Source organism: Leucopleurus acutus (genome assembly GCF_964270905.1).
Source record: "Leucopleurus acutus genome assembly, chromosome: 1".
Classification (NCBI taxonomy): domain Eukaryota; kingdom Metazoa; phylum Chordata; class Mammalia; order Artiodactyla; family Delphinidae; genus Leucopleurus; species Leucopleurus acutus.
The window spans coordinates 125,185,008-125,207,498 of NC_139142.1; the positions used below are offsets into that span (position 1 = coordinate 125,185,008).

The 22,491-nt window shown below is 38.9% G+C and overlaps 1 protein-coding gene across 5 annotated transcripts in view; it reads right to left on the reverse strand.

Annotated features, from left to right (window-relative positions):
* Positions 1 to 410: 410 nt before the first annotated feature.
* NEDD4 (NEDD4 E3 ubiquitin protein ligase) overlaps positions 411 to 22,491 on the reverse strand; it is a gene marked incomplete at both ends in the record, with an annotated part of 157,151 nt that continues 135,070 nt past the window's right edge. For all 5 annotated transcript variants that reach the window (XM_082846364.1, XM_082846363.1, XM_082846361.1 and 2 more), the window contains 11 exons: positions 411 to 513; positions 1,195 to 1,267; positions 9,065 to 9,161; positions 9,813 to 9,920; positions 10,006 to 10,065; positions 12,223 to 12,283; positions 12,566 to 12,639; positions 13,001 to 13,096; positions 20,974 to 21,044; positions 21,136 to 21,257; positions 22,001 to 22,230. In XM_082846364.1, coding sequence (XP_082702490.1) covers positions 411 to 513; positions 1,195 to 1,267; positions 9,065 to 9,161; positions 9,813 to 9,920; positions 10,006 to 10,065; positions 12,223 to 12,283; positions 12,566 to 12,639; positions 13,001 to 13,096; positions 20,974 to 21,044; positions 21,136 to 21,257; positions 22,001 to 22,230 — 1,095 coding nt within the window. The remainder of the gene's footprint in view (positions 514 to 1,194; positions 1,268 to 9,064; positions 9,162 to 9,812; positions 9,921 to 10,005; positions 10,066 to 12,222; positions 12,284 to 12,565; positions 12,640 to 13,000; positions 13,097 to 20,973; positions 21,045 to 21,135; positions 21,258 to 22,000; positions 22,231 to 22,491) is intronic.

Consider the following 22,491-nt stretch of genomic DNA (forward strand, 5'->3'; position numbering starts at 1 on the left):
TTTTTCCCCCAATTTCAGTTTCCTTCTCAAAAAGCATCAAACTTTTCACACATGACACTTATCACAAATATTTCACAGTTATAATTTCAGTAGTTTAAGAAACTGCCTGGCAAATACTGTAAAAGAGGTAAATGTCAAGGACAACACTCACGATTTCAGGCACACAGGACTTTTATACTAGAGGGTGAACTCAAGATAGAACAAAACAACTGCGTAAAAGCAACACCTTATATAAGTGAATGAAATAATGGAAAAGTTGTCATACTATTTCTTCTAATTCTTTGACATGATTTTCTCCATTATCTGGGAAGCATCAATGGCCAAGGGTTAGTAGTTCCCTGGAAAATTTTAAGTCAAGATTTTGCTTATAAAAAAGCGGCAGTAAAACGCCATAGATGGTTACTTGTAATCTAATCGACGCCATCAAAACCTTGAGTGTTCTCAATGGCCATCTGAAGTTTATCCCATAATTCTTCAAAGGACTCATACGGTGGCAAGTCCAAGCGATTAAAGCTGAAAGAACAGAGAGGGGCTGGTTATTGCAGACACTGACAAAGCGAGTTCCCAGGGCAAACTGTTCATGGTGCAGCTATGCGTGCTATGTTTCAACCACACGAAAAGACCTTTTCTCCTCAGGGAGAAGGAATGTTTAGGATTGGACTCCAGGTGTGGACTCTCCCCATGAATTCTTGGTGGTGACCTCTCACCTCCACCCTGATCTCCAAACGTCTGGGCTCCTGTCATTTGAACCTTCAAAATGGAATGTTCTAGTCCTTCTTGGGATGGATCATCATTCATGTGATGGAAGCAAGATCTGGTCAACAGTTTACCTTTTTTTTTGGCTGTACCGTGTGGCATCTGGGGTCTTAGTTCCCTGACCAGGGATGGAACCCGTGCCCCCTACAGTGGAAGCACCGAATCTTAACCACTGGACCGCCAGGGATGTCCCCGGGTCAAAAGTTTAGATGGGTCTCTCCAGTGTTCAGCTGCCTGGTCTTCAGGCCTGCCCAGTAAAGAAACAGCTGTTCCTGGGTTGGTGTGGCTGATTCCCGGCCCTCCTCCTCTCCTCTCCCTCCTCCCCCTCCATATCTGCCACCAACACAGCACAGAGGGAACTAGACCTTCCGTACCCAGACTGTAAGAGGACCTTCTGTCCCCGAGGACTTGTTCTCTAGGGTCAGAGAAACTGCTTACCACGTATGAGCTCTTGGCAGCTTCTCAGGGGTGCCCCACTGCTCAACTGTAAATGACTGTGGTCCGTTTGAGCCTACAAGGAAGAAGGGTTGCTTTGGTTTCAATTTGTCTTACAGGAATTTCTGGGCATTTCACAACTCACTTTTGCTAATGTAGAACTTAAACACACAGAGAACATCTAGTTGCTTTTAACTCAGAAGAAATAATGTTGTCCTGGGCCTGATGACTTTACTGTCCAGCCATGAAATGAGGTCTCCTCTTCTATCAGTGCATTTGGGACCACAGTATCCCTCTGCCCTGGGGCAGGGGGTGGGGGTTGTGTGTCTGACGGGGCTTTTGCTGTTTCCTAGCCCTGCATTTCCATATACCACCTCTGTCATAGGTACACAGAAAATGTGTGTTTTTGAGTCCCACTGAAAACAGCTTTTTCTGATTATTTTTTCTCCATTGCTTTATTTTTTTGCAGTGAGATTATATAATGAAAGATGCAAAAATAACCTGAAATTCCACCATTAAATCTGAGTAAACATCCTATCATGAATCTTTTTGTGCATGTGCATCTATATAGGATTTTATGTGCACGGGATCATGTTATACATGCTACATTTTCCTCTTATTATGGACATTCTTAGAAACTTTTTTTTTCCTTTGGAGTTTTCGCTTAGCTCTTCCTTCTCCAATTCTCAAATTCCTCCAACCTCCCAGGTCATCAATGCTGACAACATGATGAGACACCTTCCATACTTCTCTGATGTCTTAGACTCATATCCAAATATGTGTGTGTGAGGATAGTTGTCAGAAGCAGCACTAAAAATACCTAAATTTTCCATATTACTCTTTTCTCAAAAAGCATTGCTTTTCACACATCACCCATCACAATTATCCATACAGTTAAAATTTCAGTACTTTTGTCATTGTGTTTTCCATAGCATGGAATCATATTTCCTTTCCTCTTGATTCTCTCACCTAAACAATCCATCTGGAAAGCTTCCTGTAAGTCAACCAATATCAATGTAACATACTTTTGCGTGGAAGTTCGCACTTGGCTTCCCGAGGCACCCCTTTCCCCTTCGCGAGTAAAGCCTGGGTACAGAATGTCACCATCCTTTGCCTGACCTCACCAAACAAGCCTTCTGACAGGTCTCCCATCATCTAGCTTTCTCCTGGCTTCAGTGCATCTTCTCCAGGATGACCCAGGATCTTGGTGCTCTGGCCAGGTGTCAGGCCTGAGCCTCTGAGGTGGGAGAGCTGAGTTCAGGACATTGGTCCACAAGAGACCTCCCAGCCCCTCGTAATATCAGTTGGTGAGAGCTCTCCCAGAGATCTCTATCTCAATGCTAAGACCCAGCTCCCCTGAACAACCAGCAAGCTACAGTGCTGGACACCCCATGTCAAACAACTAGCAAGACAGGAACGCAACCCCACCCATTACCAGAGAGGCTGCCTAAAATCATAATAAGTTCACAGACACCCCAAAACACACCACCGGATGCGGTCCTACCCACCAGAAAGACAAGATCCAGCCTCAACCATCAGAACACAGGCACCAGTTCCCTCCACCAGGAAGCCTACACAACCCACTGAACCAACATACCCACTGATGTCAGACACCAAAAACAACGGGAACTATGAACCTGCAGCCTGTGGACCCCAAACACAGTTAAGTTAAGCAAAATGAGAAGACAGAGAAATACACAGCAGATGAAGGAGCAAGGTAAAAACCTAACAGACAAAACAAATGAAGAGGAAATAGGCATCTACCCAAAAAAGAATTCAGAGTAATGAAAGTAAAGATGATCCAAAATCTTGGGAATAGAATAGAGAAAATATAAGAAACGTTTAACAGGGACCTAGAAGAACTAAAGAGCAAACAAACAATTATGAACAACACAATAAATGAAATGAAAAATTCTCTAGAAGGAATCAATAGCAGAATAACTGAGGTAGAAGAAAGGATAAGTGACCTGGAAGATAAAATAGTGGAAATAACTACTGCAGAGCAGAATAAAGAAAAAAGAATGAAAAGAATTGAGGACAGTCTCAGATACCTCTGGGACAACATTAAACGCACCAACATTTGAAATACAGGGGTCACAGAAGAAGAGAAAAAAGAAAGGGACTGAGAGAGTATTTGAGAGATTATAGTTGAAAACATTGCTAATATGGGAAAGGAAATAGTCAAGTCCAGGAAGCGCAGAGAGTCCCATACAAGATAAATCCAAGGAGAAACACGCCAAGACACATATTAATCAAACTATTAAAACTTAAACACAAAGAAAACATATTAAAAGCAGCAAGGGAAAAGCAACAAATAATATACAGGGGAATCCCCATAAGGTTAACAGCTGATCCTTCAGCAGAAACTCTGCAAGCCAGAAGGGTGTGGCAGGACATATTTAAAGTGATGAAAGGGAAAAGCCTACAACCAAGATTACTCTACCCAGCAAGGATCTCATTCAGATTCGATGGAGAAATTAAAACCTTTACAGACAAGCAAAAGCTAAGAGAATTCAGCACTACAACAAATGCTAAAGGAACTTCTCTAGGCAGGAAACACAAGAGAAGGAAGAGACTACAATAACAAACCCAAAACAATTAAGAAAATGTAATAGGAACATACATATCAATAATTCCCTTAAATGTAAATGGATTAAATGCTCCAACCAAAAGACAAAGACTGGCTGAATGGATACAAAAACAAGACCCGTATACATGCTGCCTACAAAAGACCCACTTCAGACCTATGGACATGTACAGACTGACAGTGAGGGGACGGAAAAAAAGATATTCCATGCAAATGGAAATAAAAAGAAAGCTGAAGTAGCAATTCTCATATCAGACAGAATAGACTTTAAAATAAAGACTATTACAAGAGACAAAGAAGGACACTACATAATGATCAAGGGATCAATCCAAGAAGATAATATAACAATTGTAAATATTTATGCACCCAACGTAGGAGCACCTCAATACATAGGGCAAATGCTAACAACCATAAAAGGGGAAATTGAGAGTAACACAATAATAGTAGGGGACTTTAACACCCCACTTTCACCAATGGACAGATGATCCAAAATGAAAATAAATAAGGAAACACAAGCTTCAAATGACACATTAAACAAGATGGACTTAATTGATATTTATAGGACATCCCACCCCAAAACAACAGAATACACTTTCTTCTCAAGCACTCATGGAATATTCTTCAGGATAGATCATATCTTGGGTCACAAATCAAGCCTTGGTAAATTTAAGAAAATTGAAATTGTATCAAGTATCTTTTCCGACCACAACACTATAGGACTAGATATCAATTACAGGAAAAAAATGGTAAAAAATACAAATACATGGAGACTAATCAATACCCTACTAAATAACCAAGAGATCACTGAAGAAATAAAAAAAATCTATAAACAAATGACAATGAAAACACGATGACCCAAAACCTATGGGATGCAGCAAAAGCAGTTCTAAGAGGGAAGTTTAGATCAATACAATCCTACCTCAAGAAACAAGAAAAATCTCAAATAAACAACCTAACCTTACACCTAAAGCAGTTAGAGAAAGAAGAACAAAAAAACCCCCAAAGTTAGCAGAAGGAAAGAAATCATAAAGATCAGATCAGAAATAAATGAAAAAGAAATGAAGGAAACAATAGCAAAGATCAATAAAACTAAAAGCTGGTTCTTTGAGAAGATAAACAAAATAGACACAGAATTAGAAATGAAAGAGGAGAAGTAACAACTGACACTGCAGAAATACAAAGGATCATGGGAGATTACAACAAGCAAGTATATGCCAATAAAATGCACAACCTGGACGAAACTGGCAAATTTTTAGAAAAGCACAACCTTTTGAGACTGAACCAGGAAGAAATAGAAACAGACCAATCACAAGCACTGAAATTGAAACTGTGATTAAAAATTTTCCAACAAACAAAAGCCCAGGACCAGAGGGCTTCACAGGTGAATTCTATCAAACATTTAGAGAAGAGCTAACACCCATCCTTCTCAAACTCTTACAAAAAATTGCAGAGGAAGGAACACTCCCAAACTCATTCTATGAGCCCACCGTCTCCCTGACACCAAAACCAGACAAAGATACTCAAAAAAAGAAAATTACAGACCAGTATCACTGACGAATATAGATGCAAAAATCCTCAACAAAATACTAGCAAACAGAATCCAACAACACATTAAAAGTTGATACACCATGATCAAGTGGGGTTTATCCCAGGTGTGCAAGGACTTTTCCATATATGCAAATCAATCAGTGTGATACATCATAATAACAAATTGAAGGATAAAAACAATATGATCATCTCAATAGATGCAGAGAAAGCTTTTGAAAAATTCAACACCGATTTATGATAAAAACTCTCCACAAAGTGGGCATAGAGGGAACCTACCTCAACATAATAGAGGCCATATATGACAAACCCACAGCAAACATCATTCTAAATGGTGAAAAACTGAAAGCATTTCCTCTAAGATCAGGAACAAGACAAGGATGTCCACTCTTGCCACTATTATTCGACATAGCTTTGGAAGTCCTAGCCACAGCAACAAGAGGAGAAAAAGAAATAAAAGGAATACAAATTGGAAAAGAAGAAGTGAAACTGTCACTGTTTGCAGATGACATGATACTATACATAGAGAATCCTAAAGATGCCACCAGAAAACTACTAGAGCTAATCAATGAATTTGGTAAAGTTGCAGGATACAAAATTAATGCACAGAAATCTCTTGCATTCCTATACACTAATGATGAAAAATCTGAAAGAGAAATCAAGGAAACACTCCCATTTACCATTGCAACAAAAAGAATAAAATATCTAGGAATAAACCTACCTAAGGAGACAAAAGACCTGTACGCAGAAAACTATAAGACACTGATGAAAGAAATTAAAGATGATAAAAACAGATGGTGAGATATACCATGTTCTTGGATGGGAAGAGTCAACATGGTGAAAATGACTCTACTATCCAAAGCAATGTACAAATTCAGTGCAATCTCTATCAAACTACCAATGGCATTTTTCAGAGAACTAGAACAAAAAACTTCACAATCTGTATTGAAGCACAAAAGACCCGGAATAGCCAAAGCAATCCTGAGAAAGAAAACAGAGCTGGAGGAATTAGGCTCCCTGACTTCAGACTATACTACAAAGCTACAGTAATCAAGACCGTATGGTACTGACACAAAAACAGAAATATAGATCAATGGAACAGGATAGAAAGTCCAGAGATAAACCCACACACATACGGTCACCTTATCTTTCATAAAGGAGGCAAGAGTATACAATGGAGAAAAGACAGCCTCTTCAATAAGTGGTGCTGGGAAAACTGGACAGCTACATGTAAAAGAATGAAATTAGAACACTCCCTAACATCATACACAATAATAAACTCAAAATAGATTAAAGACCTAAATGTAAGGCCAGACACTATAAAACTCTTAGAGGAAAACATAGGTAGAACACTCTATGACATAAATCACAGCAAGATCCTTTTTGACCCACCTCCTAGGGAAAAGGAAATAAAAACAAAAATAAACAAATGGGACCTAATGAAACTTAAAAGCTTTTGCACAGCAAAGGAAACCATAAACAAGATGAAAAGACAACCCTCAGAATGGGAGAAAATATTTGCAAACGAAGCAAATGACAAAGAATTAATCTCCAAAATATACAAGCAGCTCATGTAGCTCAATATCAAAAAAACAAACAACCCAATCCAAAAATGGGCAGAAGACCTAAATAGACATTTCTCCAGAGAAGATATACAGATTGCCAACAAACACATGAAAGGATGCTCAACATCACTAATCATTAGAGAAATGCAAATCAAAACTACAATGAGGTATCACCTCACACTGGTCAGAATGGCCATCATCAAAAAGTCTACAAACAATAAATGCTGGAGAGGGTGTGGAAAAAAGAGAACCCCCTTGCACTGTTGGTGGGAATATAAATTGATACAGCTACTATGGAGAACAGAATGGAAGTTCCTTAAAAAACTAAAAATAGAACTACCATATGACCTAGCAATCCCACTACTGGGCATTTACCCTGAGAAAACCATAATTCAAAAAGAGTCATGGGCTTCCCTGGTGGCGCAGTGGTTGAGAGTCCGCCTGCCGACGCAGGGGACACGGGTTTGTGCCCCGGTCCGGGAAGATTCCCACATGCCGCGGAGCGGCTGGGACCGTGAGCCATGGCCGCTGAGACTGCACATCTGGAGCCTGTGCTCTGCAATGGGAGGAGCCACAGCAGTGAGGGGCCGGCGTACCGCAAAAACAAACAAACAAACAAAAACAAGAGTCATTGTACCACAATGTTCAATGCAGCACTATTTACAATAGCCATGACACGGAAACAACCTAAGTGTCCATCATCGGATGAATGGATAAAGAAGATGTGGCACATATATACAATGGAACATTACTCAGCTATAAAAAGAAACGAAATTGATTTATTTGTAATGAGGTGGATGGACCTAGAGTCTATCATACAGAGTGAAGTAAGTCAGAAGGAGGAAAACAAATACTGTATGCTAACACATACACATGGAATCTAAAAAAAAAAAAAAAAGGTTCTGAAGAACCTAGGGGCAGGACAGGAATAAAACTGCAGACGTAGAGAATGGACTTGAGGACACGGGGAAGGGGAAGGGTAAGCTGGGACGAAGTGAGAGAGTGGCATGGACATATATACACTACCAAATGTAAAATAGATAGGTAGTGGGAAGCAGCCGCAGAGCACAGGGAGATCAGCTCAGTGCTCTGTGACCATCTAGAGGGGTGGGATAGGGAGGGTGGGAGGGAGACACAAAAGGGAGGGGATATGGGGATATATGTATACGTATAGCTGATTCACTTTGTGATACAGCAGAAATTAACACACCATTATAAAGGAATTATACTCCAATAAAGATGTTAAAAAAATGTAACATACTTTTTATTGGCTAGATAATACTGCACTGCAATATTAACATTCTGAAGCAACTTCTACTTCTTTTGTAAACCCTTAAGAATTTGAATTTATAGTCTAACACTAATAACTCTGGACCTGTGTGTGGGATATCTCCCCCAAATTCCAAAAAATTCATTATATCAGTGGACGGCTGTAGGCCTGGGCTGCATAAAAGAGGGCACTGGATCTAGAGATGGAAGGGGTGTTTGCCCTGCTTAACTGGATTTGTCTTTCCAATGAGCACATTGGTGAGCAGCAAAGCTCTTGTCTCAGCCTTCCTACTGGGAGTGGTTACTCTAGGTGGAGAAGTGGCAGCTGCTTGACAGGTTCTGCAAACAGATATAAATGAAGCTTAACAAGGAAACCAGGTTGACCAAGGAGGGGACAGTAGGGCTCCAATCTTGGCTCTACTTTCTCTGAAAGATTTGTTCTTCTTGGTATCTTTAAAAGCAAGTAAATGTCATTCCAATAAACAGAATATTTAACTTCATTTAGTCCGTTCTTTCCCCCAAATGTACTCTACTACGATACTCTCTGTGTTTTGTTGTACGCTTATTAACACCCTGTGGAACTTTACACGCTGCCTGCCCTAAACCATCACACTACAGGCAATGCTTTTTCTGCAATGGAATGCAGGGTGGGAATCAAATTTAAAATTCAAGAACGGGAAGTAACTTGAGTCATTTCGTGTTTGCAGTTTTCTCCTTTGCTATCTGATTAGAAGGTGTACATATATTTTGACCTACTTCAGTGTATCGAATTATAATCATTTTAAAATCTTAATTTTTAAAATTAAGCTAAATATTTGTATAAATGATAGAAGCCTGAAGACTAGTCAGCCATGAAAAAGACAACTGCCATAAGCTCCATCTTTTAATGATCAATGGAAATCCTTACCATACAGTTCAGCAAATCCATTCATAGGCACACGGGATGTGCCAGTGACAAACTGAAGTAATCGTATTCTTTTTTCTGAGTCCATCATTAAAACAGCCTGCAAAAGATAAAAGCAGCACTTAGGAACATCACTGGGAAAAAACAGTAACAAAACTATCCTGAAAAATATGCTATCAGAATTTAGTTAGAGCATTAATGATCACTTATGAAATTTGCATGTTTCTTTTAGTTCAAGTTGTGCTTATGGGTGGTTCACGAAGTCCTTGAAACTTCATTTCCAAGGCTACATGGTAACTCTTTAGAATGGGATTATAGCCTACTAAAGTGACAACATTTCCTCTCAGATGTGACTCACGGCTTTTAAAAAATTGTTATTTACTGGTATTGAGTAGCATACACATTTCTGTATAAGATGGAAAATCACATTCCAAGGAGCCATGCAGGAGTCCCAGAGAATACACTGCAGGTTAGTACAAGTTCCCTTGAAGAGTCCCAACTTTAGTAAGGAATCAAGTGCTTACCTCAGCTGTCACTGCCGCTTACTACATGCTGTACATTTTATGTATCTAAAAATATGTATGGAGGTTGGAACCATATTCCAGAAGGTAAACGTATACAGTACAACATCAAAGATAATTTTGGCAGGGCTATACATATTTTTGTCGTATCCCTATGTGATCCACTAGTATAGTTAAATATGACTGAATCTACTGAAAAGTAATTTATGAAAATAGAAGCTTTCTATTACCTTCCAAAACCACTGGATGACTTGATGATTTACACTGTAGCCATTTTTGTACTTTGTGTGTTCTCTCCAGTCATTCACATCGACATCTCCCAAGCCGCACATCAGAAGCTACGTAATAAGAAATGTCAAGCTGTAGACATGAAAAATAATGGGAACAAAAGTCCTGTTTTAAGATATGAACAGTATTTCTTACCTCTAGTTCGTTTTCATCAAAAATTTTGATGAGATCCTGTGGTATCAGTTCAAAAAATCCCTAGTAGAAAGAATATATTTAAAATCCTGGTCAGTGGGGTCAATGGACAATCCCATACTTCGTCTTCTTCCACTATACATTCATGGGCTCTTAACTGACATTTCAGTGTTGGCAAGAAAGTATACCTGTCTGTTCTCTCACTGATTTCCTCAAAGTGGCTATTTTAAAACTTCCCCACAATTTTTAAGCCTCCTCCTCCTCCATGTCACCCCTTCTTTACAGCAGGTAATTTCTACTTGAGAGAGAAAATAGAGGCAATTCTGCAGGATGGAATTCCCTCAACCTTCTGCATCCCCACATACCAACCAGCACCAACATCCACGAGGGCCTCCTCCCCACTGCTGTGGAGAGAGGGACCACTTCCTCTCTGTGCTTCATCTGCTTCCTCAAGGATGTCATCACTAAACCTTTATTAGCTCACTCTTGATGCATCTAAATTTGTTCAAGCCTTATCTACCTTAAAAACAAAACAAGAAAGCAAGCCCCTCTTTCTGCTCTCCACACTCTGGACAGTGTTACTACGCACTTCCAAATCCCCTCGCTCACCCCCATCTATCCCTCAACCACTGCAATCTGACCTCTGCATCAATGCTTCCCTGAAGGTGTCCTGGAGAAACTCAAAGGCAGCTCTGCAGCTACATCTACTACATGCTTTTTAGTTCCCTATCTTATTTGACTTCTCTGCACTACGATATTGTTGACAACACCCTTGTTCTTGAAACTCTGCTGTTGTTGATGGTTTTCCTCCTATGTCTGTCTGCCTTTGCTGATTTCCTTTGATGTCTCTGTTTCTCCTGTCCGTTCCTTAAATGTTGGTGTTCCCACATCCCCACGTGTGGCCATCCACTCTCACCGTTCTTACTGTTCTTTTGAATTTTCCATCTTGTCTAGTCCACACCTCCACTACACACATGCAGAGGATCCCCAGATCTCTATCCTTTAAATCACCCTAAGCTATAGATCTCCCTTCCTGAGAGCCACTCACGTGCCCACACAGCTTTCTTCCCACTGTCCTTACCATTTCTCCCCGGGATTACTGCAGCTCTTTCCAACTAGCCTCTGTGGCTCGTCTTGCCCTCTCTAGCTCATTACATACCACTTCCAGAATGATCTGACCAAACTGTTTCAATACATTGAATCCTGGTGTTCTATTGTTAATAGCCTTTAATGCCACCTTCTTCCCTCACTGGACTTCAGAGAAAACTCTGAACAAACAGGGCCCCCATCATCTGGTTCTTCCCATCTCTCCAGGCTTAATTTCACCTCTTGCATCCTCTTATCCAGTACAGCAATGGCTTGTATTCTCTCTAACGTGTGCCCAGTCTGTCTTACTGCCACACTTCACAGGTGCTGCTCCCTCTGCTTAGAATTGCATTTCCCCTTCCTTTGTGGCTGGCCGATCCCTCGAGCCCTCTCCTCCCCTGCCTCCACCTCTCTCTGCTCTGGTTTCTACCTCTCTTCTCTGCTCACCTAGTACTGCAGGCTTCCCTCTGTCCATTTCCCCCTTTAGAGTCTCTGCTCCTTGACAGCAGGACCTATGTCTCTTTGCCTCTCGCATAGCACCAGACACAGTCAGTGCTCAATGTTGAATAAATGAAAAAGTATGTGATAAATATTTAACAGAAGACTTTTAGTTAGCTTAGGAAATGAATGCCCTGACAACAGCCTAAATGTCTATCAATTGGCAAGTTTAAATCACTTATGAATTTAGAGTATGAATAAAAGGCAGCCACAAAGAAAGGTCGCTATATATCTTGGCAGGTAAAGACCTCCAATAAGTATTTGATAAGCGAAGAAAGTGAGTCACAAACCAACATGTATGATGTGACCCCATTCAGGAAAAGAAACAAATAGTATATTCCACCATCCCTCTAGCACTCTTGTTCCTTTGTTCACCCAAGGTTACTTAAGGTGAGGGGAGTGGGACTGGGAAAGCTGAGGGGGATCCATGTTAAGGAGGACAGTTTATTGCATGGATTTCTTGAATGACTGCATTTTAACTCAACATCTATTCATTTAATATTTTGTCAGTATGAAAATGAATTTAAAATGGTTTTAAAAAGTCATGTACTACTTTTTCTCTGACATGATAAGGCCCAATATTTAAAACTTACGGACTGTACTTTTAAGTTATAGAAGAGGAAACAAAATGAGTACCTCTTTAAAAGCAGCCATTTGCTTCTGGATTCGGTTTACAAATCGCCATTGTATTACAAGACTAAAACAAACAAAACATTTCATCGTTTTCACAGGAAACAAGAAAAACTGTTAAGGTACATGTATTCTGGTTAGAAACAAAAAATAAAGACTAGCTAAGCCCAAGGCAAAAACATGAACATGAGTGAGTAATATGACATGGTTACAGAAAGAGAAAAAGAACATTGAGGCTCTGACTCTGGGGTAAGAGAAAGAAGGTACAAAGAGTCTTCCCAGAAAGAAGTATAAAATTATTTCCAATAATTTACTAAATAGAGTAAAATACTTACAACAAAATACTTACTAAATATATTCCTTTTTGTTCTTATTGGTGACGACTATTTCTGATCCGCCGATTTTCAACTCATGTTGATGGGTCTAAAATTAAGCATGATACCTTGATATGTTATTTTAGTGAAAAAAATTAAGTATAAATATGATAGTTATACCAGAAACCTGGTGTTTTAAATTAAATCCATTCAAAAGCTAAGAAAACTTGAAATATTAGTTTTACTAAAATAAATATGGAATGAGTCAAATGTTAAAGAAGCAGAAATTCTTTCTGAGAGACAGCTTTCATTACTGGAAAATAAATTTAAAAATAGAGTGCAGAAATATGTTGAGTACATGCATTATTTAACATCTAAACTTAAGTTATGACATTTCACTTAAGTTATTAAACTTAAGTTCTAAAGTTCCACAATTTATGTACCATTTTAATTAATCAAAATTTACAAACCTGTCCAAAAAGTTCTTCATCTATGACAAACCTGAGGTCCAGTTCTGTTGGATCGTTTTCAAGAATCCATCTTAGTGAATTGTAATACTCACTATCCTAAATGGGAAAGATGGCATATTTAAAATTTGTGTATAGAAAGAAGATACCTGAACCTGCAGAGGAAGTATGCTGAGGGTCTGAATAATTGGACAAAAGATGAAAAGGTCAGTTGGACATCTTTTACACACACACACAAGTATTACAAAGAGATGAATGACCAGTAAGTATAAGTGCATATATCAACAGCTTGGGGCCTGCTTAAAAGTTTCGAAGTCTAACTCTGTTTGGAAGTAGTGGAGGTACAGATTTTATTATCCAGTTAAAGGGTCAGTTTTGACATGAATCCTAACAGCCGTGCACACTCAGGAGCACTCAACACCTGTTTCACGTGGCCTGTGAGACTGTGTTTGAAGTGTTTAAGCAGCTCTGAGGAGGCCGTTATTTATACCTGGCCCAAGTTGAAGAAAAATCTCAAATTAAATACAAAACTTCAGTGAACCAACGCCAGTAACTGTGCAATTTTATGATTTATGAAGAATTATACTGTTCACACAAATAATGTGTCACAAAAATGGGACTTGGTAACACAGACGAGGTCTCGGAATCCATGTGTTCACACACTGTGTGATGCTATTCAGCATAGGTTACGAAGTTATGGTCAAGGATTTAATCCTTGGGTTTCTGCTTCTTTTATTAATTTTTATATTTTATTTATTTTTTTATACAGCAGGTTCTTACTAGTTATCCATTTTATACCTATTAGTGTATATATGTCAATCCCAATCTCCCAATTCATCACACCACCACCCACCCCTCACTTTGCCCCCTTGGTGTCCATATGTTTGTTCTCTACACCTGTGTCTCAATTTCTGCCCTGCAAAAAATGGTTCATTTGTACCACTTTTTCTAGGTTCCATATATATGCGTTAATATACAATATTTGTTTTTCTCTTTCTGCCTTACTTCACTCTGTATGATAGTCTCGAGATCCATCCACATCTTGACAAATTACCCAATTTCGTTCCTTTTTATAGCTGAGTAATATTCCATTGTATATATGTACCACATCTTCTTTATCCATTCATCTGTAGATGGGCGTATAGGTTGCTTCCATGACCTGGCTATTGTAAATAGTGCTGCAATGAACATTGGGGTGCATGAGTCTTTTTTTTTTTATGGACCCAGGTTGCCACTTCAGGTGGTCAAAATAAGTCATCAACTTCTTGATTCCTTGCATAAGCCTTCTTTGGTGAGCTTTTTTTTTTTAATCCACTAGGGAATATAAGTATAATACATTTTTTAAAATTTAATTTTATTTATTTTTTTACATAGCAGATTCTTATTAGTTATCTATTTTATACACATCAGTGTATACATGTCAATCCCAATCTCCCAATTCATCCCACCACGCCGCCCCCCCACCCCCGCCCTGCCACTTTCTCCCCTTGGTGTCCATACGTTTGTTCTCTACATCTGTGTCTCAATTTCTGCCCTGCAAACCGGTTCATCTGTACCATTTTTCTAGGTTCCACATATATGTGTTAATATACGATATTTGTTTTTCTCTTTCTGACTTACTTCACTCTGTGTGACAGTCTCTAGATTCATCCATGTCTCTACACATGACCCAATTTCGTTCCTTTTTATGGATGAGTAATATTCCATTGTATATATGTACCACATCTTCTTTATCCATTCATCTGTAGATGGGTATTTAGGTTGCTTCCATGTCCTGGCTATTGTAAATTGTACTGCAATGAACATTGGGGTGCATGTGTCTTTTTGAATTATGGTTTTCTCTGGGTATATGCCCAGCAGTGGGATTGCTGGGTGATATGGTAATTCTATTTTTAGTTTTTTAAGGAACCTCCATACTGTTCTCCATACTGGCGGTATCTATTTACGTTCCCACCAACAGTGCAAGAGGGTTCCCTTTTCTCCACACCCTCTCCAGCATTTGTTGTTTGTATATTTTCTGATGATGCCCATTCTAACTGGTGTGAGATGATACCTCATTGTAGTTTTGATTTGTATTTCTCTAATAATTAGAGAGGCTGAGCAGCTTTTCATGTGCTTCTTGGCCATCTATATGTCTTCTATGGAGAAATGTCTATTTAGGTCTTCTGCCCATTTTACACTGGATTGTTTGTTTTTTTAATATTGAGCTGCATGAGCTGTTTATATATTTTGGAGATTAATCCTTTGTCTTTTGATTCATTTGCAAATATTTTCTCCCATACTGAGGGTTGTCTTTTCATCTTGTTTGCAGTTTCCTTTGCTTTGCAAAAACCTTTAAGTTTCATTAGGTCCCATTTGTTTATTTTCGTTTTTATTTACATTACTCTAGGAGGTGGATCACAAAAGATCTTGCTGTGATTTATGTCAAAAAGCGTTCTTATATGTTTTCCTCTAAGAGTTTAATAGTGTCCAGTCTTACGTTTAGGTTTCGAATCCATTTTGAGTTTATTTTTGTGTATGGTGTTAGGGAGTGTTCTAATTTCATTCTTTTACATGTAGTTGTCCAGTTTTCCCAGCACCACTTATTGAAGAGACTGTCTTTTTTCCATTATATATCTTTTCCTCCTTTGTCATAGATAGGTTGACCATAGTTGCTTGGGTTTATCTCTGGGCTTTCTATCCTGTTCCATTGATCTACATTTCTGTTTTTGTGCCAGTGCCATACTGTCTTGATTACTGCAGCTCTGTAGTATAGTCTGAAGTCCGGGAGTCTGATTCCTCCAGCTCCGTTTCTTTCCCTCAACACTGCTTTGGCTATTCAGGGTCTTTTGTATCTCCATACAAATTTTAAGATTTTTTTGTTCTAGTTCTGTGAAAAATGCCACTGGTAATTTGATAGGGATTGCATTGAATCTGTAGATTGCTTTGGGTAGTATAGTCATTTTCACAATATTAATTCTTCCAATCCAAAAACATGGTATATCTCTCCATCTGTTTGTATCATCCTTAATTTCTTTCAACAGAGTCTTACAGTTTTCTGCATACAGGTCTTTTGTCCCCTTAGGTAGGTTATTCCTAGGTATTTTATTCTTTTTGTTGCAATGGTAAATGGGAGTGTTTCCTTAATTTCTCTTTCAGATTTTTCATCATTAGTGTATAGGAATGCAAGAGATTTCTGTGCATTAATCTTGTATCTTGCAATTTTACCAAATTCATTGATTACCTCTAGTAGTTTTCTGGTGGCCTCTTTAGGATTCCCTATGTATAGTATCATGTCATCTGCAAACAGTGACAGTTTCACTTCTTCTTTTCCAATTTGTATTCCTTTTATTTCTTTTTCTCCTCTGATTGCCGTGGCTAGGACTTCCAAAACTATGTCGAATAATAGAGGCAAGAGTGGACATCCTTGTCTTGTTTCTGATCTTAGAGGAAATGCTTTCAGTTTTTCACCATTTAGAATGATGTTTGCTGTAGGTTTGTCATATATCCCTTTTATTATGTTGAGGTAGGTTCCCTCTATGCCCACTTTGTGGAGAGTTTTTATCATAAATCAGTGTTGAATTTTTCAAAAGCTTTTTCTGTATCTATTGAGATGATCATATGGTTTTTATCCTTCAATTTGTTAATATGGTGTATCACATTGATTGATTTGCATATACTGAAGAATCCTTGCATCCCTGGGATAAATCCCACTTGATCATGGTGTATGATCCTTTTAATGTGTTGTTGGATTCTGTTTGCTAGTATTTTGTTGAGGATTTTTGCATCTATATTCATCAGTGATACTAATCTGTAATTTTCTTTTTTTGAGTATCTTTGGTTTTGGTATCAGGGTGATGGTGGCCTCATAGAATGGGTTTGGGAGTGTTCCTTCCTCTGCAATTTTTTGGAAGAGTTTGAGAAGGATGGGTGTTAGCTCTTCTCTAAATGTTTGATAGAATTCACCTGTGAAGCCGTCTGGGCCTGAACTTTTTTTGTTGGAAGATTTTAAATCACAGTTTCAATTTTATTACTTGTGATTGGTCTGTTCATATTTTCTATTTCTTCCTGGTTCAATCTTGGAAGGTTATACCTTTCTAAGAAGTTTTCCATTTCTTCCAGGTTGTCCATTTTATTGGCGTAGAGTTGTTTGTAGTAGTCTCTTAGGATGCTTTGCATTTCTGCAGTGTCTGTTGTAACTTCTCCTTTTTCATTTGTTATTTTATTGATTTGAGTCCTCTCCCTCTTTTTCTTGATGAGTCTAGGTAATGGTTTATGTATTTTGTTTATCTTCTCAAAGAAGCAGCTTTTAGTTTTATTGATCTTTGCTATTGTTTTCTTTGTTTCTATTTCATTTATTTCTGCTCTGCTCTTTATGATTTGTTTCCTTCTGCAAATTTTGGGGTTTGTTTGTTCTTCTTTCTCTAGTTCCTTTAGGTGTAAGGTTAGATTGTTTATTTGAGAGTTTTCTTGTTTCTTGAGGTAGGCTTGTATAGCTATAAACTTCCCTTTTAGAATGGCTTTTGATGCATCCCATAGGTTTTGGATCGTCATGTTTTCGTTGTCATTTGTCTCTAGGTATTTTTTGATCTCCTCTTTGATTTCTTCAGTGATCTCTTGGTTATTTAGTAATGCACTGCTTAGGCTCCATGTGTTTGTGTTTTTTACATTTTTTTCCCCTGTAATTGATTTGTAATCTGATAACGTTGTGGTCAGAAAAGACGCTTGATATGATTTCAATTTTTTTGAATTTAGTGAGGCTTGACTTGTGATCCAAGGTGTGATCTATCCTGGAGAATGTTCCATGCACACTTGAGAAGAAAGTGTAATCTGCTGTTTTTGGATGGTATGTCCTATATATATCAATTAAATCTATCTGGTCTATTGTGTCATTTAAAGCTTGTGTTTCCTTATTAATTTTCTGTTTGGATGATCTGTCCATTGGTGTAAATGAGGTGTTAAAGTCCCCCACTATTATTGTGTTACTGTCGATTTCCTATTTTATAGCTGTTAGCAGTTGCCTTATGTATTGAGGTGCTCCTGTGTTGGGTGCATATATATTTATAATTGTTATATCTTCTTCTTGGATTGATCCCTTGATCATTATGTAGTGTCCTTCCTTGTCTCTTGTAACATTCTTTGTTTTAAAGTCTACTTTATCTGATATGAGTATTGCTACTCCAGCTTTCTTTTGATTTCCATTTGCGTGGAATATTTTTTTCCATCCCCTCACTTTCAGTCTGAATGTGTCCCTAGGTCTGAAGTGGGTCTCTTGTAGACAGCATAGATATGGGTCTTGTTTTTGTATCCATTCAGCGAGCCTGTGTCTTTTGGCTGGAGCATTTAATCCATTCATGTTTAAGGTAATTATCGATATGTATGTTCCTATTACCATTTTCTTAATTGTTACGGGTTTGTTTTTGTAGGTCCTTTTTTGTCTTGTGTTTCCCACTTAGAGAGGTTCCTTTAGCATTTGTTGTAGAACTGGTTTGGTGGTGCTGAATTCTCTTAGCTTTTGCTTATCTGTAAAGCTTTTGATTTCTCCGTGGAATATGAATGAGATCCTTGCTAGGGAGAGTAATCTTTTTTTTTTTTATAAATTTATTTATTTATTTATTTATTGGCTGTGTTGGGCCTTCGTTTCTGTGCCAGGGCTTTCTCCAGTTGCGGCAAGCGGGGGCCACTCTTCATCGCGGTGCGCGGGCCTCTCACTGTCGCGGCCTCTCTTGTTGCGGAGCACAGGCTCCAGACGCACAGGCTCAGTAGTTGTGGCTCACGGGCCCAGTTGCTCTGCAGCATGTGGGATCTTCCCAGACCAGGGCTCGAACCCGTGTCCCCTGCATTGGCAGGCAGATTCTCAACCACTGCACCACCAGGGAAGCCCGGGAGAGTAATCTTGGTTGTAGGTTCTTTCCTTTCATCACTTTAAGTGTATCATGCCACTCCCTTCTGGCTTGTAGAGTTTCTGCTGAGAAATCAGCTGTTAACCTTATGGGAGTTCCCTCATATGTTATTTGTCATTTTTCCCTTGTTGCTTTCAATACTTTCTCTGTGTCTTTAATTTTTCCCAATTTGATTACTATGTGTCTCAGCGTGTTTCTCCTTGGGTTTATCCTGCCTGGGACTCTCTGTGCTTCCTGGACTTGGGTGGCTATTTCCTTTCCCATGTTAGGGAAGTTTTCGACTATAATCTCTTCAAATATTTTCTCAGGTCCTTTCTCTCTCTCTTCTCCTTCTGGGAGCCCTGTAATGACAATGTTGTTGTGTTTAATGTTGTCTCAGATGTCTCTTAGGCTGTCTTCATTTCTTTTCATTCTTTTTTCTTTATTCTGTTCTGCAGCACTGAATTCCAACATTCTGTCTTCCAGGTCACTTATCTGTTCTTCTCCCTCAGTTATTGTGCTATTGATTCCTTCTAGTGTTTTTTTCATTTCCATTATTGTATGTTCATCTCTGTTTTGTTTGTTCTTTAATTTTTCTAGGTGTTTGTTAAACATTTCTTGCACCTTCTCATTCTTTGCCTCCATTCTTTTTCCGAGGTCCTGGATCATCTTCGCTATCATTATTCTGAATTCTTTTTCTGGACGGTTGCCTATCTCCACTTCATTTAGTTGTTTATCTGGGGTTTTATCTTGTTCCTCTATCTGGTACATAGCCCTCTGCCTTTCATCTTGTCTATCTTTCTGTGAATGTAGTTTTTGTTCCACAGGCTGCAGGATTGTAGTTCTTCTTGCTTCTTTTGTCTGCCCTCTGGTGGATGAGGCTATCTAAGAGGCTTGTCCAAGTTTCCTGATGGGAGGGACTGGTGTTGGGTAGAGCTGACTGTTGCTCTGGTGGGCAGAGCTCAGCAGAACTTTTATCTTCTTGTCTGCTGATGGGTGGGGCTGGGCTCCCTCCCTGTTGGTTGTTTGGCCTGAGGCAACCCAGCACTGGAGACTACTGGGCTCTTTGGTGGGGCTAATGGTGGACTCTGGGAGGGCTCAAGCCAAGGAGTACTTCCCAGAACTTCTGCTGCCAGTGTCCTTGTCCTCATGGTGAGACACATCCACCCCCCGCCTCTGCAGGGACCCTCCAACACTAGCAGGTAGGTCTGGTTCAGTCTCCTATGGGGTCACTGCTCCTTCCCCTGGGTCCCGATGCACAAACTACTTTGTGTATGCCCTCCAAGAGTGGAGTCTTTGTTTACCCCAGTCCTGTCAAAGTCCTGCAATCAAATCCTACTATCCTTCAAAGTGTGATTCTCCAGGAATTCCTCTTCCCTTTGCCGGACCCCCAGGGTGGGAAGCCTGACGTGGGGCTCAGAACCTTCACACCAGTGGGTCGACTTCTGTGGTATAAGTGTTCTCCAGTTTGTGAGTCACCCACCCAGCAGTTATGGGATTTGATTTTATTGTGATTGCGCCCCTCCTACCGTCTCATTGTGGTTTCTCCTTTGTCTTTGGATGTGGGGTATCTCTTTTGGTGAGTTCCAGTGTCTTCCTGTCGATGCTTGTTCAGCAGTTAGTTGTGATTCCGGTGCTCTCCTACAAGCCCACCTTTTTATCGGGTTTCTGTTTCTTTGTAGTAGCCTAATCTCAAGGCCTTGCTTTTGGACTGCCATTTTGAAAACATATGCCGTTCATCACAATTCAAATACTGATGCAAGAGACGCATAAAACTGATGTATAACATGTTGAAGTATTTAGAGAGACATTTACTGATATATGCAACTTTCTCTGAAATGCATCAAAAAACCAGGATGGATTGATGGATGGGGGTGTGGACAAGTGAGTATAGATAAAAAGCCAATTGTGTAATCTGGGTGGTGTATACGCACATAGCCATTGTAAAATACTTTCAATTTCATTATGCATTAGAAAATTTTCATAATAAAATGTTGGGGAAAAATGTTCATTTGTATTTTGACACATCTATTGATTTTTTCCATTATTAAAAGGTAAGCCTGTAAGATATTCATTTGCCTGTTCTATCATACTTTATAAATGAAAAAGACATACCACTGATTCCATATCATGAAGTGTTATTGGCTTGTGCAGCATCATCTTGTAAAATGGGCGGATGAAAAAGCCTTGCAAAAAATCAAATATATTCAAAATGATTACCAAGTGAAAGAAATCAGATAATTACATTTAAAAAAATGTTTTAGGCTTAATACTAACCATCCAACAGTTTGCCATGATAAACTGCCATCCCAGCTACCCGGCCAATAAACTTGAAGTAAGAGAGGTGATCTTCATTACACAATCCAGAGTTGGGATTTATCTGTAGGGTATAATTATCCCTGTAAAGATAACCACATTTGAATGTCCCTTTCTATATTTCACACAGAAATTTTAATATGACTAAATAACTGTAAATCATCTCCCTCTTTTCAGAGTTGTTTACCTCTGTTAGAACCATATTACACCATTGGATTTAATGGTTTTAAAAATAGTCATTTTGATCAAAAGGTGGAAACAATCCAAAATGTTATTGAAAGATAAATGGATAAACAAAATGCGGTAGATACACATAACGGGGTATTATATAGCCTTCAAAAAGAAGGAAATTCTACCACATGCTGCTACATGGATATAACCTTGAAGACATTATGCTAATGAAGTCAGTTACAAAAAGACAAATACTGTATGATTCTACTTATATGAGGTACTGAGAATAGTCAAATTCAGAGAGACAGAAAGTAGAACGGTTAATGCCAGGGAGTGGGGGAGATAGTGTTTAAAGGGTATGGAGTTTCAGTTTGGGATGATGAAAAAGTTCTGCAGATGGATGGTGGTGATGGTTACACAACAATGAATGTATTGTACTTAATGCCACTGAACTATGTACTTAAAATGATAAAAATGGTAAATTTTATGTTATGTATATTTCACCACAATTTTAAAAAGTTATTTCTGAAACAACATTAGTTACAGTCTCCGTTTTCTGACACACTGTGATGTACATTTTCCTTGCATCACATCACTCTGTTACTTTCAAAACAGTGATTTTCTTTCTGTATACAGTCATTGTAAAGGTACTTACGTAGCAGAATATTCAAACAACCCATAATAAGGGTTAAACATTTCCTTCGAAATCAGAAAGAACCATTCTCTGGCGACTCCTCCATAATCTAGTCCCTTTTCGCCATCAAACTCAATCCACAGTCTAGCCTTGAGGAAGTCTGCTCTCTTGACCCCCATAATTCTCCTGTAAGAGTCCTCAAGGACAGTTGCACGGCGAAGTTTCATTTCAAATTTGTTTGGAATGTCATTCTGAAAACCCAGAGAAGAGAGACTAATGGTTTAAATCAATTCAACAAGACGACACATTTCTCTCATGAACGTTATAAGATTCATTGTATTCTACCCTGTGCCCAAGATCCTTTTTCAGGGAAAACAGGACTAGGTATATTGTCTGTATTTCCTCCACAGTATGAAAGCACTCATGCATTTTCTCTAGTCACTTAATTACATAGACTTCTGATTTTCACATCTGAAGAAGCAGCTTCTGATGGTGGTAATAAGGCTCACGTG